We start from the raw sequence: 17,591 nt of genomic DNA, 5'->3' as shown, positions 1-17,591 counted from the left end.
TCTTTTTTTTTTTTTTTTTTTTAAGAAATAATAGAGACCATGAGAAATGGTCACCCAATTAGAGCACACACATACATTTTTTTTTTATATATGAAAAGCCTAGAAATGAATGAAACTTGTCTGTGGTTTGTGAATGTTAAAGCAGCTAAGGAGTATGTTAGTCACATGTATGCATATCAGTGTGGAAGCACAGAGATAGATAAGTTAGGGAAATGTTCATAGGACCAGCCACCTTCTCTCTAAAATGTGGGAACCTCAGCCAGCAGTTAGGGTCTCTTTGGTCCCGTTTGGTTTTAATTAGTGATGAAAAGAATTATAGTCTATTGACTAATGAGATTTTCCATCTCATTAATAAGAACATTTCTATTGTGAGTTTGATTTAATCAACCAAATTGTTTATATCTAAGTCTTTTCCTCTATCTTGTTTCCAAATTCAACAAACACACGGCCGCACAATGAATTTCTCTCTTCGTGGCATTAATTGGAGAATTGCATAGTCAAAATTATGCTCAAAAATCCATTGAATAACCACTTAGATTATTATCACTGGCTCTTAGCATCTCAAAATTTTTATTCTTTCTTCCATGATTCTTTTCTTCCTTCCTTCCTTCCTTCCTTCCTTCCTTCCTTCCTTCCTTCCTTCCTTCCTTCCTTCTTTCCTTCCTTCCTTCCCCCCTCCTTCCCTCCCTTCTTTTTTGCTTCTTTTCCTGGTAGAATATCTTTCAAAGGTAGAAATTATGGGCAATGGAAGAAAAGAAAACTGCTAGGCTACTTTGGTTAAAAATGTAGGGTTTTTAATCTGGGCGTGGTGGCGCACACCTTTAATCCCAGCACTTGGGCAGCAGAGGTAGGAGAATCGCCATGAGTCCGAGGCCTGAGTCTACATAGTGAATTCCAGGTCAGCCTGAGCTAGAGTGAGACCCTACCTTGAAAAACCAAAAAAACAAAAATAAAAATAGGGTTTTTCAGTTCTTTGCTTTTTTTGGAATCATACTTATCCATTGCTAAAATGCAAATACTGATATTTATAGTGTATATAAGAAATGAGTTAAACTTTCTAACTTAGTGAGCATGCAGCTAACATGTAAGTGTTGTGTATGTTACAGCCATCTAAATAATCACACAGTTGACATTTCGATTCCAGGGTAGGTCAGCATGTAGAACAGGACAGACATGAGGCAGTGATCTTGGCCTTCCTTATGGGCATGATCACTCTTTTAAGCTCAAATTTCCAAAGAATGAGTGCTCCTTCCAAAATAGTTCAAATTTTAGTTGAAATTAACTTTTTAATCCTAAGAAGAACCATGTTTTATACCCTTGTAAATTGTTCTTGAGAATGAAATTTATATTTTAAGGTAGTTGGAAAAGATCTTAGTAATGCTATTAGTTATAGTAGACCAATAATATTTCTATATACACAGTATAAACCCTATAGTCTTCTGGTTTAATTTCTATATCAGTTATTTTTGCTTAGTGTACTTTGGGAAAATACTGAGAGAATAAGCTAGAAGGGAAAGGACATTTTTTGCTCATCTTGTTCATGGTTTTAGAGGGTTCAATTCATAGTTGCTTGGCCCCATGAGCTTGGGTGGAAAACAATGATAACAGTACGCTCTTCCCCTTAAGTCATAGAGAGAGAAAGAGAGAGAGACAGAGAAGGGGGGGGGTCAGAGAGAGAAAAAAGTCATAAGTCTTAAGTCATAGAAAGGAGAGAGAGAAGAGACCTCAAGGGCACAAGAACAATCACAGTGACCCACTTTATCTACAGAGGACTTACCTGCCAAAGTTTCTAGCAGCTACTAAAATATCACCATCAAGCATTCAACACAAGTCCATGAAGGATAATTGATATTTAAAGCATGAATTTCCTTCTAGTAAAAGTTGAGGAAGCTGGGCATGGTGGCACACGCCTTTAATCCCTGCACTCAGGAGGCAGAGGTAGGAGGATCACCATGAGTTCAAGGCCACCCTGATACTACATAGTGAATTCCAGGTCAGCCTGGGCTAGAGTGAGACCCTACTTTGAAAAACAAAAACAAAAACAAAAACAAAAACAAAAAAAACAAAAAAAAAAAGTTGAGGATCAGGTAGAGTCAATTAGGGCACATCAATATTTGCTTTTCTTATTATAATTTACTATTTTAGTTGTTTGGTTAACTTTAGCTCATATCCTCCTCTCTTGCTTTATTTAATAATTGAAAATGAGCAGTTCATAAGTGCCTATACCCACTGATGCAATGAGGAAGTCTTTGCCAAGTGAATTCACGTGCCATTTACCTGTTTTAAGAGATTTAAGTTTTAAATAAAAGCCATGTTTAATCATGTAAAAGATTACTGTACATAAGAGATCTATATCTATAAACTTTTCTTTACCATACCCTCCAATCTTCATGTAAGAATTTGTCTAAGCTATGAACTCTTTTCATATGTACCATGCCCATATATGTATATAATTCTGTATATAATTTCAGCAAGTTTATAGATGTCTATGAAACCAAGCACAGAGTCTAAGCTAGTCATTCCAAACTTACATGGTATGACCTTTTAGGTACTTGCTTGCCTTATTAAAGATGTGTGTGTATGTAGATGAACAAACAAGGGGGAGAGGAGAGGAAGGGCCAGGGCAAGGAACTTGTAATTTCAGCATTTCTCTAAGGCCTCCCTAACTGGGTGTTGTTTTATAACTGTGTAGAGCCTGAATGTAATAATATAATTTACATGTTTTCCTGCTTTTGATATGAGTGTGTGTGTGTGTGTGTATGTATGTATGTATATATGTGTATATATATATATATATATATATATATATATATATATATATATATACATATGTATTCATAGGTGTGTGTGTCATGAATATGTACATACATATTAGTATGCATGAATATAAGTATATGTATTTATTCATTTTTAAACTTAAAAAAAGCTTTTAAGAATTTAAATGGAACAAGTAAACTCTGACATTTCCCTATCCAAACTGGACAGGTATTTAATAGAAGAAAATAAGAGAAAAAACCATGAAGAAAACTAGCAAAATTAAAAGTAAACAAATGAACAAAAATATTGTTTTAAAAATATTTATTTATTTGAGAGACAGAGAGAGGAGAGGAGAGGAGAACAAACACACCAGGGATTCCTGCCATTGCAAATGAACTTTAGAAGCATGTGCTACTTTGTGCACCTGGCTTTAAGTGGGTATTGGGACGTCAAACCCAGGCCATCAGGCTTTCTAAGCCTGCACCGTTACCTGTGGAGCCAGCTCTCCAGCCCATAAATGAACAAAAATATTTCATGGAAGAAATTTATGATAAAGTCAATCTTCTGTATTTTATTGCATTACGTCAGTCATATTTTCTGAAAAGTTATGCTTCCTTTATCATTTTTAACACACTGAAGCTGTGACTCACAAGAACTTCATGAAAATAAATTAGTGAAATACATTCTGACAATTTCAAATAACTTGTAGGGATGATTTCATCCTTCAGGAATGTATAAAGTGCACTTCTATTTTCTCAGCTGTTGTACAGTAATGAGATTTCATCATGTAGAAGGTATGGTGGCTTTACATAAGTCACAGGTGCTCGTTGATTTTTGAAGTCTAGGGTCACTCTCTTCATCAGTTGTCTCCAGAGTCCCTATTGAATGTACATTTACTTAAAACAGCAATTTATTGAGATATAATTCATATATCATAAAATTCATCCCCCTGAGATTTTGTGTGATCATGAGTTTGGAGCTATCGCCACAATTTTTTTTTTAATTTAATTTATTAGTTTTCTTTTCAGTAAATACAGGCAGTTTGGTACCATTATTTAGGCTCATCTGTGATCTACCCCCTCCCATTAGACCCTCCTTGTTATTGAAAATGGGTCGTGCATTGTGGAGTTAGCCCCCAGTTATTAGTATGATAAATGTCTCTGAAAATCATGACCCAACATGTAACTCTGACATTCTTTCCGCCCCCTCTTCCGCAAGATTTCCCTGAGCCATGTTGGGTTCATTTTTGGTCTGCTTCAGTGCTGAGGTGTTGGGGGCCTCTGAGGCTCTGGCTCTCTGATTTGGTAGGAGTTGATTTTTCTCTGCATTGATCTCCTTCCCCTTTGTGCTGGTATCCAGTTCACAGGAAAACATCACCCTTGCTTATTTCGCCAGTTGTCCTTAGTTTCAGTTGGGCCCCTTCTGAGGTATGTTGGGGCAGCTCTCTTCTTAGGATGTGCATCTATCTGGAAAAGAGAAGCAGATTCTCCAACAGAGAGTAAGTTAGCACCCGGAAAATTGAGATAACACTTACTTTTTTGATAGACAGTTTGGTAGGTGTAGGCCCTCTTATACCCCGTGATTGATGGTAGCTTGATATTGTAGAGTGGGCTTGTGTTTGGGTATGGTTCTGACTTGTTTCCCAGCTCCAGCTAAGGGTCTAGTATTTTTAATGCCTTCTGAATTTCTATCTCTTCTAACCTACATGAAGAAGATACAGTTTTAGTTCTACCATGAAGCTGTTTTGTTTTACAAATTTTATAGCCCAAAAATAATTTCTTATTTTACCTAATATCATTTGTATTTAGGAGCCATGCAAGATGTCACCAATCACCCTTGTTTGGGGCATTGTAAAATGTTCCAAATTAAATAGGTCCCAACACACAGCAAGTATTCAAGTAGATTTAATTTGTGTGAAACCTTCTTGAACACACCTCAAATATAAACTAAGATGTGCAAACTATACCTTTAGATTTGTCAGTGTTCTTGTTGGATCCATTCTTACAAACAGGTACAAATTAATCTAACTCTCAATAGTGTATAAAGCCGAAATGTGAACTTTCTTTTTCCACAGTGAGAAATCTCTTTGCCATTACTCTAAACATCCACAATAACTCTAGTAGTGCACAGGGCAAAAATCATCATCTGAAAGTTGCCTTGAGTCAGACAGCACAAGCCTTAATCCAGCGCTCTGTTCTAAGACATAATGCATTGACGTCTGAGGTTATTTTCACAGGGTAATGCCTGCCCCCTTTGCCTAAGTTCCTGGTAGGGAGTGACTACCATGGGCGCATCATGCCTTTAAATTCCATCATATGGACTAAGCCCCCACTTCTGATTAAACTCCAGATCCACAGCTTTTGCATATCTTCTTCACTCCTTCATAGTTTTCACAGAGATGTTCACTAATGAGCAGTGACTTCTAATAAAATTCAGAATACTGTGCTCTGCTCTGCAGCACATGGTAGGAATGAACCTGATCTCAGGCTGGAAGGTTCTCTGATTATCCAGAGAAGCTTCTAGTGTCTTTTAGCCAGGTAGAGGTATGTGGGACAGACTCATGTTATGCTGTAGATTTGCCACAAAATGATTGTCTTGTAATGTGACAATGTCTTTCTCATGATAAATACAAAGTAGATACAAAAGTGTTAAAATTTTAATTCTTGCTAATTCACTGTCAATAAGTGATACATAGTCTACACCAATCTAACTACACCTTTTCTCTTTTAAAATACCTGCATTAATGTTTGTTTTTCACTGTTATTTCTGTGATTCACTCTGGAGAGTTGCTCTTTTTCCTTTTGATAACTCAGAAAACAGAATGTTGAAGAGTATTGGAAAGAAAAGGCAGTGATGCCTTACTCTAAGTTATGTGACTTGCAAACTTTGGAATCTGCGATCCCCTTTCATTTATCTATAAAATGGAGGTAACGTGCAAAGGAATTTATATCTACACATTTTCTATAGGATAGACTCTTATCAAATTGAGCCACTTATACCCTACCGATATTCTTTTCTTTTATTGTGTGTGTGTGTGTGTGTGTGTGTGTGTGTGTGTGTGTAGGGAGTATGTGAGTGTGGGTGCATATGTATCATGACACACATGTAAAGATCATAAGAGAACCTTGGGTGATGCTCCTCATCTTCCACTTTGCTTGAACCAGGGGCTTTTGTTTGCTGCATGTATGTTAGGCTAAGTGGCCTAAGGGATTCTGAGGACTTTTTATCTTGACATCTGTCCTTATGTGGCTTCTATGGATTGAAACTCAGGTCCTCATGCTTGTGCCACATTCTTTTACCCACGGAGTCATCTCCATAGACCTGACACTCTACGAGCAACTTTTACCATCCGTGAGCTTGAATCATTCACACTTAGCACTGCTACAAGCATGTGTTTTTACATTTCTTGTTTAAAAACCGGCCTGATTCCAGAGATTTTACTTTTGCATTGTAAATCCCCAATTAGCTAATCAAATAAATAGACAAAAATTGAATCCAGCTTGTTGCTTAGATTTAAGACCACATATCCAGGTTTGAACTCTATTCCATTTCAATGCTGAAGATTCAGTTCTGAACAGGTTTCACACATGTAAATATGGGAACAAAATGCTTGAAATACTGAGGATACAAATCTGATTTTAAAAAATATATACCTCCTGAGGCTGTGGAACTGATTCAGCTTACTGTGCAAGCATAAGGACCTGATTCTTTTCTGTTCCTCAGCACTCAATGTGAAATGCTGCCATGGGGTACATGCCTATAACCACAGTGCTGAGGAGGCAAAGAAAGGAGGATCTCCAGAACCAGCTGGTCAGCTGGTTTGGCCTAATTGTTCAGTCTTGCATATAGTGAGAGATCATATCTCAAAAACAATAATAATAATGTAATACAGTGATTATAGACGATCCCTGATGTCAAATCCTGTATTACACACACACACACACACACACACACACACACACACACACACACACACAAACACACAGTGCATGTACATAAAAATGAAAAACATCCCTCTCTCCTTTCTTTCTATTTCCTCTTTCCTTTCTTCTTTTATCCTTCTCCCCCGCATATATTTAATTAGGTACCTACTGTGTTCCACGCACATTAGTTTCAAGGGGTATTCTTGTGAACAAATTTGTTACATAGTTCACCTTCAAGTAACTCATAGTTTAGTAAGGAAGACAGAGAGTAAACAAGAAGGGGAACATTACAAGTAAACCCACAATTGAAAGTCCTGCTTGTTGCTACACCCCATTTACCCTTTCTCATCAAAAGGACAGTGCCTTTCTTTGGAAAAGCAATTGATATAGTTGAATACATATTGGAAATAATCTTCCAAATAAGCCAATTCTTCAAGTTCTTCTGTTGAAGGTGTGTGCAAAAGTTCATTTTCATTCCTTTTTCATACCACTGTATTTCAGTGTATTTCATACCACTGTATTTCATAATATATGTCAATTCCTGTGCTTTAAAACATTAGTACCTCTTTCCAGAGTTCTATAATGTGTGAACTTACTCCTAGCATTGATTATTACAAGTGCTGTAACATATTTAAGCTACAAAAGTCTTGTCGTGAACATAAAAAATTTATGTTAGCACGTAGCTATTAAGCCAGAACCAGTCATGTCAAATATTGAAAAGTACAGGAACTTACTTCAAATAGAAGGTCTACCAAATTAAAGATGGGTTGGGTAATCTGTCTTCAAGGTGCTATGAAGCTTAAGAACAAATTTTACATAAAAACTTTTAAAGTACTATCAATAATTCCCTAGTTCGTATGTGTATGTGTGTGTGTATGTGTGTGTGTATGTGTGTTGCTAAGACTGCATAATCCAAAGGCTTTCACTTTTTCCTGCTTTTATTCCTTTTGCTGTTATAATAGATGATTTGCAACCTCATGAGAACATTCCCCACAATCAAACAATTAGATTCTACTCCCTCTTATCTGGCAACCTGAGAAGCCAGAAACTTTGCTTATAATGCATTCTGTAGCTTACACTGATTTACTTTTACTCACATGTTGATGGTATCTGTATTTCCTCATAAAAATGACTTGCATATGTTTTCAATTTGATCTTTCTTATGAGTGGATAACAAAGTGATTTGAGGCTTCTGATAGAGGTCTGCACTGAGTCTTTTCCAACATGTATTATTATGACACATGATAATCTCCTTGTGAAAGCCTCATAAATGTTGATGAATTGGAAACAATATTAAATGTGAACCAACACCTCCGTATGTTCTATAGCATTTGAACACATTTGCTTATAAAAATGCAACTGAATTAGCAAGGCTTCCATTTCCAATGAATGCTTAAGACCTGGAGATTTCCACATTTTGCTGGTAGATGACAGGGCATATTTGCAGTAACACATAGATTTCTACATTGTATTTAAAGGGAAGATATATTCGAGGAAACACCCAGGGATATATTGTAAACTTACTAGAGGATGTATATAAAACAATTTTGCTTCTATTTCTACTTATTCATATTACAGCTAATTATTAAACTTGAGATGTCATGCAATGCTTTTGGCCTTTTGCTTGTTTTCAAAAGATATGGCTTTAAATTAGGGAACAAAATAATGGGTTTCCTTATGACATTCTCATCTATGTACCTCATTTATATTGCTCATGCCCTCCTTCCTATTGCCCTCTCTTGTCCCTACACCTCCCTTCCTGCTGTTCTTCTGTTTGAATCTCAGGAATGGGTTATTATGATGGCTGGATCATATGGTAGTTCCATGTTTAGTTTTTGAGGGTTATCTAGGCTGACTTCCATAGTGGTTTAACTAAATTACAATCCACCAGCAATGTGTAATGGATCCTTTTTTCCTGAATGCTTGTCAAATGCCATGTATTTCTTACTGGTATTGTTTTCTAATTCTTTTTCCACATTTTAATGGAGACATATTTATGACCAGATCATATATCTTTCCCCTAAAACAGTATCCCAGTCATTGTCAAATTTCTCTCTGTCCTATGTCAGATTTTACCTGCATAGTTATTTATTATCGGTTATATTTATTAAATGTTCTCTCAGACTCTAGGTCAAGCCCATCCATTTTATTGAATAAGGAATTTACTCATAGCTATTTTCTATGCTGACATAAAAATTTCAACAGTGGTTGACAAGACGTATATTCTATATATGGTTAAATATGAGTTACAGTTGGCCTTGTGTCTATTGTCATATGGGCAGATTTGATAAGCAGAACCATTCACATCTTTATATTCAGTTAATAAATCACCAAAAACCCATCTTTAAATAGAAGTGTATGCTTCTTTAAACAATTGTGCTGACATTTGTGTAATTTCATACATAAAATCCAGGTGCTTTAGAAGGTTATACTTTAAGGAGATACACTGATTTATGGGATAGCGACATATTAGTTTATTGCTGAATTCATTTCTGCTAGAATGAAAAAGTTTCCCTTGAAATGTGTCACGTTTAATGTCTCATTCTTCTACAAAAGATGTCAGTGATTTTTATCTGGATCATTATGAAATGACACAAGTGAACACACATGTTCTTTATGCACATACATTTCTGGTCCTGGTACAGCTTCCACCCTCCTTTCTGGCTGGCCTTTGTATTACTCTTAAGTTAATGTACAGGGTAAAAGGGCTGCATTTTGATATTGGTGCACATATCTGTCATTGTACTGGGCTTATATTTGCCACTGTCATCGTCTTCCCTTGTCCTTCTCCCCTCCTGCTGGTTGGCTTTCGTGTTCCAAATCAGCCCCTTTCTTCTCTTATGCATGCCATACATATACGTTTATGTTCTACGCATAAGAAAAAATGTGTGATATTTATCTTTCTTCTCCCTCCTTTAGATCCTTTCTTCACCCACATAATCCCTCTCCTACTTTCATAGTGCATGCATATGTGCATGCACACACACACACACACACACACACACACACACTCCAGTTTCCATGATAATTCTCTTCCTTTATGTGGATTAATTCATTTAATATGATAGCTTCAGCGCTACCCATTGTGTTTGTATGCCATATTTTCTTCATTCATCTATCTGTGAGTGAGCATCTAGTCTGGTTCCCTATTTTGGTTACCATGAAGTGCTGCAGTAAACGGATATGTGGGTATCTCTTGGTGTGTTGACTTGGGTTCCTTCAGCTTATCTTCCATCGGAACACTTCTTTGCAGCTATTTTGAGTCTTTCCTGTGTGAACACTGACTCGGATCATCATGGCTGTTCAGTATGAATTTGCCTGTTTTCTTCATTGACATAAACCATTTGTTTTCTTTCACATATGAAGCCATTATTTAAACAGTTTTTTAGCGGAAGAGAGAGATATTTATTTAGGGAAAGACGCAAATAATATCATCTAGTACCTACTATGGGAGGTTTGTGATAGTGTTTTGCATACTTCAACATGCATTCCTTGTCTACTAAATTCCTAGTGGCTTTTTAAAAAATATTTTTTGTTTATTTTATTTATTTATTTATTTGAGAGCAACAGAGAGAGAAAGAGAGAGAGAATGGGTGCACCAGGGCTTCCAGCCACTGCAAACGAACTCCAGATGCGTGCGCCCCCTTGTGCATCTGGCTAATGTGGGTCCTGGGGAATCGAGCCTCCAACCATGGCCCTTAGGCTTCACAGGCAAGCACTCAACTGCTTAGCCATCTCTCCATGGCCTCCTCTTTTTTTTTTGTTTTTTTGAGATAGGGTCTCACTCTAGTCCAGACTGACCTGGAATTCACTATGTAGTCTCATGGTGGCCTTGAACTCACAGAGATCCTCCTACCTCTGCCTCCCGAGTGCTGGGATTAAAGGTGTGTTCCACCACACCTGGCTCCCCTCCTCCTTTTTATTTGTTAAATTTAAGAAGAACATCAAGCCAGACATGGTGCATGCCTACAATCCCACAATGTAGGTGCTGAAGCCTGAAGCATAGAAATTTAAGGTAATCTTGGACTATCTGAAGTGCCAACTACAAAAAAAAAACCCTCAAACTAAAAGCCAAAAAATTATTATTTTTTAAAATATTTTATTTTTATTTATTTATTTGACAGAGAGAAAGGGGCGGGGAGAGAGAGAGAGAGAGAGAATAGCCATGCCTGGCTCCAGCCACTGCAAATGAACTCCAGATGCATGCACCCCCTTGTGCATCTGGCTTTTGTGGGGTCCTGGGGAAATCAAACCTGGGTCCTTTTGCTTTGTAGACAAACACCTTAACTGCTAAGCTATCCCTCCAGCCCAAGAATATGAATTTTATCACTATATGACCAACCTTTTTCTTAAAAAATATTTTTTGTTCATTTTTTATTTAGTTATTTGAGAGCGACAGACATAGAGAGAAAGACAGATAGAGGGAGAGAGAGAGAATGGGTGAGCCAGGGCTTCCAGCCACTGCAAACGAACTCCAGACGCGTGCGCCCCCTTGTGCAAAATCCAGCCACTGCAAACGAACTCCAGACGCGTGCTCCCCCTTGTGCATCTGGCTAACGTGGGACCTGGGGAACTGAGCCTCGAACCGGGATCCTTAGGCTTCACAGGCAAGCGCTTAACAGCTAAGCCATCTCTCCAGCCCTGACCAACCTTTGTTACACATACACCCTTCGACGTTTGTATAATACATTTTATTTTCGATGCAAAAGAAATACAAATGCTTTTTCACCTTGTAGCAAAGGCAGGTACATGCATGAAAACTAAATGATGTATAATAGAGCAAAAATCTTTGTAAATACCAGTACAGAGAAAAAAAAACAGCTACTTGATATTGAATAAAAATATAGTTACCAATACAAAGTACCTGGAAGAGTTCCCCAGTCTATACAAACTCATTTTATGATGAATATTGATTGTTGAGCATTGCTAATTTTGTTCTAACTACTTTCTGTGCTCACGAGGACAAATAAAGAAAATGGAAAAGGTACTTTTTATGTAAAACAAAGATTCTGTGCAATATTTGTCGCTTGAATTGTGACTGCTTTTGCTAAAAGTTAAGAAAGGTTTTTGTTTGTTTTCAATAACTTCCCTGAAGCTTAAGAGTCAGCCCTGTTCATGTCTTGTGCCTAATTACCAAGAGACATTGTTCAAGATTATAGGGATTCTTGAGAGATACAAGAAACCAAGACATAACTGTGAGTCATGTAATCTTCCATCTGTCTTAAGTATGACATGGGTGTGTTTGAGGATGACAGAGTCTTTCTTGGCTCTTGGTTTGGCTTTTAAACTAAGGAATTATGATGCCAGAGGTCTCACCATCACACCAAATGTACACTGAATCAGAAGCCTATGTTTTTGTCTCATGAATTAACAGATTGAAATCCACAGACCACAGAGGGTGAGGTTCAGAAAGATTTTATTATAGAGCCTAAGAGAATGACAAGAAAAAAGAAAGAAAGGAAGAAAGGGGGGGGGGCGGGAGGGAGAAAAGAAGGGGGCGAAAGAAGAAAAGAAAGAAAGAAAACAGAACCTGTAGCAAGAGTCATCCTCAGAAGTCAGAAATGCTTAACGGAAGTAGAGCAGCAAGCTCTCAGATTGGTGGAGTGGGTCATCCTCACCGTGACTCTGATTGGGAGGTCGCCTAGGAAGAAGGGTTTACTGGATTGGTGGAGGGATGAGCTGTTCTGTCCAATTCCCATGCTAAATGTCTGGGTGCTAACAGTCTTAGTTACATCCTTGCGCCTGGTTTCTACGGAAGGGAAAATCCTTTAAGAAAGAAAAAAAATGATAAGAAAAAAAAATACAGACCCTCTCTTTTGACATTTCTGGTCCCTAGCAAGGTGGAGGTTGCTGAGCACTCCCTTGGGGAACAAAGAGATTAGGAAAAACCAGGGCCCCTCCCCTTTATAAGCTCAAGGATATTTCCTGCTTTTAACCAAGAGAAAAAAGTACTGGCACTTTTAGAGCCTGTTATCATCAACTGCCTTATCTATTTCGATCTTCCTCTCTTCATCAGTGCCTCCTAATCTCTTAGTTGCTTATCATTTTCCTAAAAATTGCTTTTTAGTGCAGTTCTTGAAGTGGTCCTAAATAGAAATATTTCTGTTTTCCTTAAATATGATAATATTTTTCCTTTTGGTTATTTATTTATTTATTGTAAAATGACTTTTTTTTTGACCCTGCAACTAGTTTTCACTAATGAATACATGGGATCACATTAAACACACCAGATGCAATTTTAGTATGCTGTCATATCATATTTGACAAACTAACATTGAACTTGGCAATTAGTCAACCTGGTATAATTTTTCATTTGCATTTAGAATACATTGAAATGCAGAAAGGAGGAATGAAAGAAAAAGTGATCACACAATACCAGTGTACAATACTGTGCTTTTAAATACACTCTTTTATTTCACTTGGTATAAAGTGTTTGTTAGCATCTTTGTGTTTTCTTTCCTTGGTGTTTGGACCTGAAGCTTTTTTTTTCTTTCTCCAATCTTAATTGTGAAGGGAAATTTGAAATTTGAATGCAAGTTAAACAAGTACTTTATTGTGAATCTGCAGCAAGCACAGACAGGGAGTCTTGTTTGGCTAATGTCTGAAACAAGTCTCATACCAGCACAGGTAGGGCCCCAGCCAGGCACTGTGATTCACCAGCTCCTCCTGTAACCAAGTGAAGTGTGATATCAGTGTTTTCTGCTGCCACTCATGTTATTTTGCTTTTTATTTTTGTCCTCCCTCACAGGTGTTAAAGTGGGTGGAAGAGGCAGTGCAGGCCTCCAAAGTTCATCTACTATCCACAGACCATTTGGATCAGGCCACGAACACTTGGAAAATTCCTTTTGATCCCAGCCTCAAAGAAGTTACTGTGTCCCTTAGTGGTCCTTCTCCATTGATTGAAATTCGCAATCCTCTAGGTAGGTGGCATCATACACTGCATAGCCAGATGCCAACACTATAGGATTTCAAGTTAATGCTATAAATTGACTGACTAGAGAGGATGTGTAAAGAGAAAAGTGTTATTTAGTCCTACGTGTTATTGATGTAACATAAAGGTCAAAAAGTTAAAATTTTTGGGCTGGAGAGATGGCTTAGCAGTTAAGCACTTGCCTGTGAAGCCTAAGGACCCCGGTTCAAGGCTCGGTTCCCCAGGTCCCACGTTAGCCAGATGCACAAGGGGGCGCACGCGTCTGGAGTTCGTTTGTAGTGGCTGGAAGCCCTGGCGTGCCCATTCTCTCTCTCTCCCTCTATCTGTCTTTCTCTCTGTGTCTGTCGCTCTCAAATAAATAAATAAATAAATAATGAACAAAAAAATATTTAAAAAAAGTTAAAATTTTTTAATATTTAAACAGATCAAATTTAGTAACTATTATACTTAAATTATCAAAACTTTAAAAATTCATAATATATATGTATATATATATGTATATGTATGTGTATATGTATCTCTACACATACCTATACACACACACACACACTTACACATTTGTGGTACCAAGGGAGAAACCCAGGGCCTTCTGTATGCTAGGCAAATTTTTTGCCACTGAACTATATCCATAGCCCAATATTTTAAATCTGTATATATAGTAAATTATTCCATAAAATTTAACATGTTATGCTATTTTTAAAAGAATTGTAGCAAATTAACTTCAAAAAACCAGTTATGCTATTTTGCACTGCCATTATTAAGAAGTTTAAATTTATAGAAGACAGTAGTTAAAAATCCGGCTTATATTTTTAGTAGAGGAATATTTTAATTTACTTTGTTTTCTCAGTTGTATTTTGTAACCTGATTCCATTTCTGGTTGAAAATTCTAAGGCTTACCTTGAAAAGCAATCTGAACATAAATCTCAAGATATTTTTTATTTATTGGCACTTGCACAGTTGTTTTATTTCCAATGTGGTTTGGATATACATTGCATAGTTTTCTCTATTTCTGAATATTTACAACTATTTAAGGAGAAGGGGTTAAGCTAGATTTTTAAAATGTTTGAGTCTTGGAAAAAAATAATTTCTGAAAGAGGAAAGCATATGGCACGACTCGGGCTGCAGCCAGGCTGAGCAGCAGATTCAGTTTCAAAAGACGTTAGAGCTGCTTGGTCAGTGTTCGTAGGACTGGAGCCCTTCTCCGGGGTTGTCTATTCCAGTTACGTGCCGTCACTGCAACGGCACCTCTCCCATGGGGCCCAGACTCTCCGTGACCAGGACACTCCAAAGTACCTGTACAAGTCTTACCTTGCATTATGTTTCTGTTACTTAAAACAAAGAAACAACAACAACAACAAACCACTCCTTTGGGCACTCGATTGCTAATCTTTTGACTTTGAACCACAGAGGTATACCACAGGAAAGTCCAAACTGAGTAACTGTGACTCGGCTCCAACTGCTTCTTTCTCATTATGGTCCAACTTGTAGATTCTTTAGGTGAATTGTAGGTTGATAGGGGATGATGGTGTTATGCACTTCTTTACATGATATCCTTTAATGAAACCCTCTCCTTTGCTTAATGGAAAACTGTCTGAGGTTTTGTACTTTGTACAAAGATCTGCCCAGGGTATTCATGTTAGTAATATTTTCATTGATGTCCACAGAGACCTGCATTCTGCCTTTCTGTTTTTGCTACCTACCTAGACTGCTTCTAGATTATATGCAACTTCTTGGTTGCAAAATCATTCTGTAGGCTGGCTTTGGAAATATGACAGTTTGTCCATTGTTAGTCTCATGTTACTGTCAAATTGCCATAGCAAATGGAATTTGTTACTTCACTTCCAATACCCAGAAACTTAAAATTAAGTATATTTTAGATGTCAGCAAGATGATATTTTGACTTATGGGCACAAATCTTCATTAGGTAATATATATTGTGATGGAATGCTTTTCATCTTAGTCATAGGATAGAAAACAAAGCATATTTAGTTTGCAACATGCTTAGTGAAAAGATATTTTGTCCCGTTTGAAATCTGATCGTACTCTCAACTTTGCGTAGTGTCAAGTGAGCTGACATGTTTCACCAAGAGAAAGATTACAGTTGTATCAATATGCTTGCCTTCCAGGGAAGCTGATCAAAAAGGGATTTGGCCTGAATGAGCTGTTAAATATCCACAACTCTGCCAAAGTGGTAAATGTGAAAGAGCCAGAAGCTGGGATGTGGACAGTGAAGGTACTGTTATTTCACAGCCTGCCTATTATATTGTTTTATGATGGCACGCTTTATAAAGCATATATAATAGTGTATCATTACCTATTATTGCATCATAGGGAGATGTTGATAAAAAGCAATATACACAGGTTATATGTAGGAGGTCTTCACCACATGAATTTGCTGGTGTCAAGCATTGATAATCACAGATATTATAGATGTCATGTGATAATACTTAAATCTCCTTGGACAATTTTTATCATCAAATCTCTGGTTTGATTTTACTATCTACTCCCTGCTTCCAAAATCCTCAGAGATGGAGCCAACACACACACACACACAAAGTAGTTAGTCATAGATTCCCACCATGAGCTGTCTGGGGTTGATTCTCAGTGCCACCACTTACCAGGTGCAAACAGAGCTCTGTGCCTCACTCTCTCCTTTGTCGTGTGTGATGATGGCTCTTTACTTCGCAGAATTGGGCTGAGGTGGAGAATCAGTGCATGTCCATGAAATAGCACAGTTTCTGATATTAAGCAAGCTCTCAAGTACTGTTGGCTACTGTTGTTTCGTATATCTGTATTCACTGTTTTCTTTAGTATAATACGGCATTTTTTTGTCCTTAAATTATCTTAAGGCTTACAGAGTGACTCTGAGAAAGCATCATGTTTTGACAGTGTAGAGAAAATAACACAACATACCATAAATCAGAGTTCTATGGAGTGTGTGTGTGTGTGTGTGTGTCCCACTGTAGTGATGCTGGGAGTGACTTCTATGTACTTCTCAGACTTGTCATTGTCTGGCCTCTTTCCAGCTCTAATATCTACATTTCTATAACTGAGAAACTTTTCTCCAGAAGAGATGAAAACTATTCTGCTTGAAGAACTAACACTTCTCGGGAGCTGCGTGCAGTGCTCACCCCGAGCAGGCTTAGCAGCGTGCACTTCATTGCCTGCTTTCCTGCATCAGTTTCCTCCTCCTCTCAGCACCCTTAGCATCTCCCAAGGAAACCCCTGCCTCTGGAGTGCTTCAGTCATCTCCTACATTAAAAAAGAGAGATTTATGTGACCAGGATATCAGGAGGCGATATAACATAGAAATCCAAGCAGGCTTTTTTTTTTTTTTTTTTCCTGAATGCTATCCAGTTTCTTTCAAAAATTTTCCCATTTTAAATAATGACAGTTTACACTGTAACTCCATTCAAGTACTAAGATATCAGCTCTTTATTCTCAGAACTCTAAATTCTGTCAGGAAAAATCCACTGTGCGCATGCGTGTGTGTGTCTGTGTGTGTGTGTGTGTGTGTGTGTGTGGAGAGAGAGGGGGGGTAGATAATACTAGTCTGGAAGACAGGAGAAAAGGAAATGTGAACCTGTTTCCAGGCAATTTATATTGCAACTGTAGTCTTTCCTCTAGTAAAACTCTTGCCTACAGGATGGCTACTGCTCCACTACTGTTTTAACAAGTGTCTGACCTGACTGTTTACACATCTATTTTGAGTGTCTGCTTTTGGGCATGTTCCATGCTACTTAGTTAATGCTAATTAAGCTTAATCACACTTAATTGATGATTAGAATGGAGAAGTTGCAAGGATTATTCTGTAAAAGAAGAGAGTGATGAGGTGATGAGGCAGTAACTACTGTTGTGACAAGTCTCTATGTTTAGTGTCCTATAAGTAAGGGACTGATCAAGAGTCACAGTCTCGATTATCTTGTTCCCTTAGATTTAGTCCTCATCAAAGTGCCTTCTCTTCTGGTTCATATAAGTTC

The 17,591-nt window shown here is 37.6% G+C and overlaps 1 protein-coding gene across 3 annotated transcripts in view; it reads left to right on the top strand.

The window, feature by feature from the left end:
* Nucleotides 1–17,591, top strand: part of Hmcn1 (hemicentin 1) — a 453,131-nt gene that overhangs the window by 168,189 nt on the left and 267,351 nt on the right. For all 3 annotated transcript variants that reach the window (XM_045142289.1, XM_045142294.1, XM_045142284.1), the window contains exons 5-6: nt 13,429–13,600; nt 15,738–15,844. In XM_045142289.1, the coding sequence (XP_044998224.1) occupies nt 13,429–13,600; nt 15,738–15,844 (279 nt within the window). The remainder of the gene's footprint in view (nt 1–13,428; nt 13,601–15,737; nt 15,845–17,591) is intronic.

The sequence above is a fragment of the Jaculus jaculus genome, chromosome 1 (genome assembly GCF_020740685.1).
Source record: "Jaculus jaculus isolate mJacJac1 chromosome 1, mJacJac1.mat.Y.cur, whole genome shotgun sequence".
In the NCBI taxonomy this organism is placed as follows: domain Eukaryota; kingdom Metazoa; phylum Chordata; class Mammalia; order Rodentia; family Dipodidae; genus Jaculus; species Jaculus jaculus.
The sequence above is the reverse complement of the archived record's forward strand: the minus strand, read 5'-3'. Positions and strand labels throughout refer to the sequence as shown.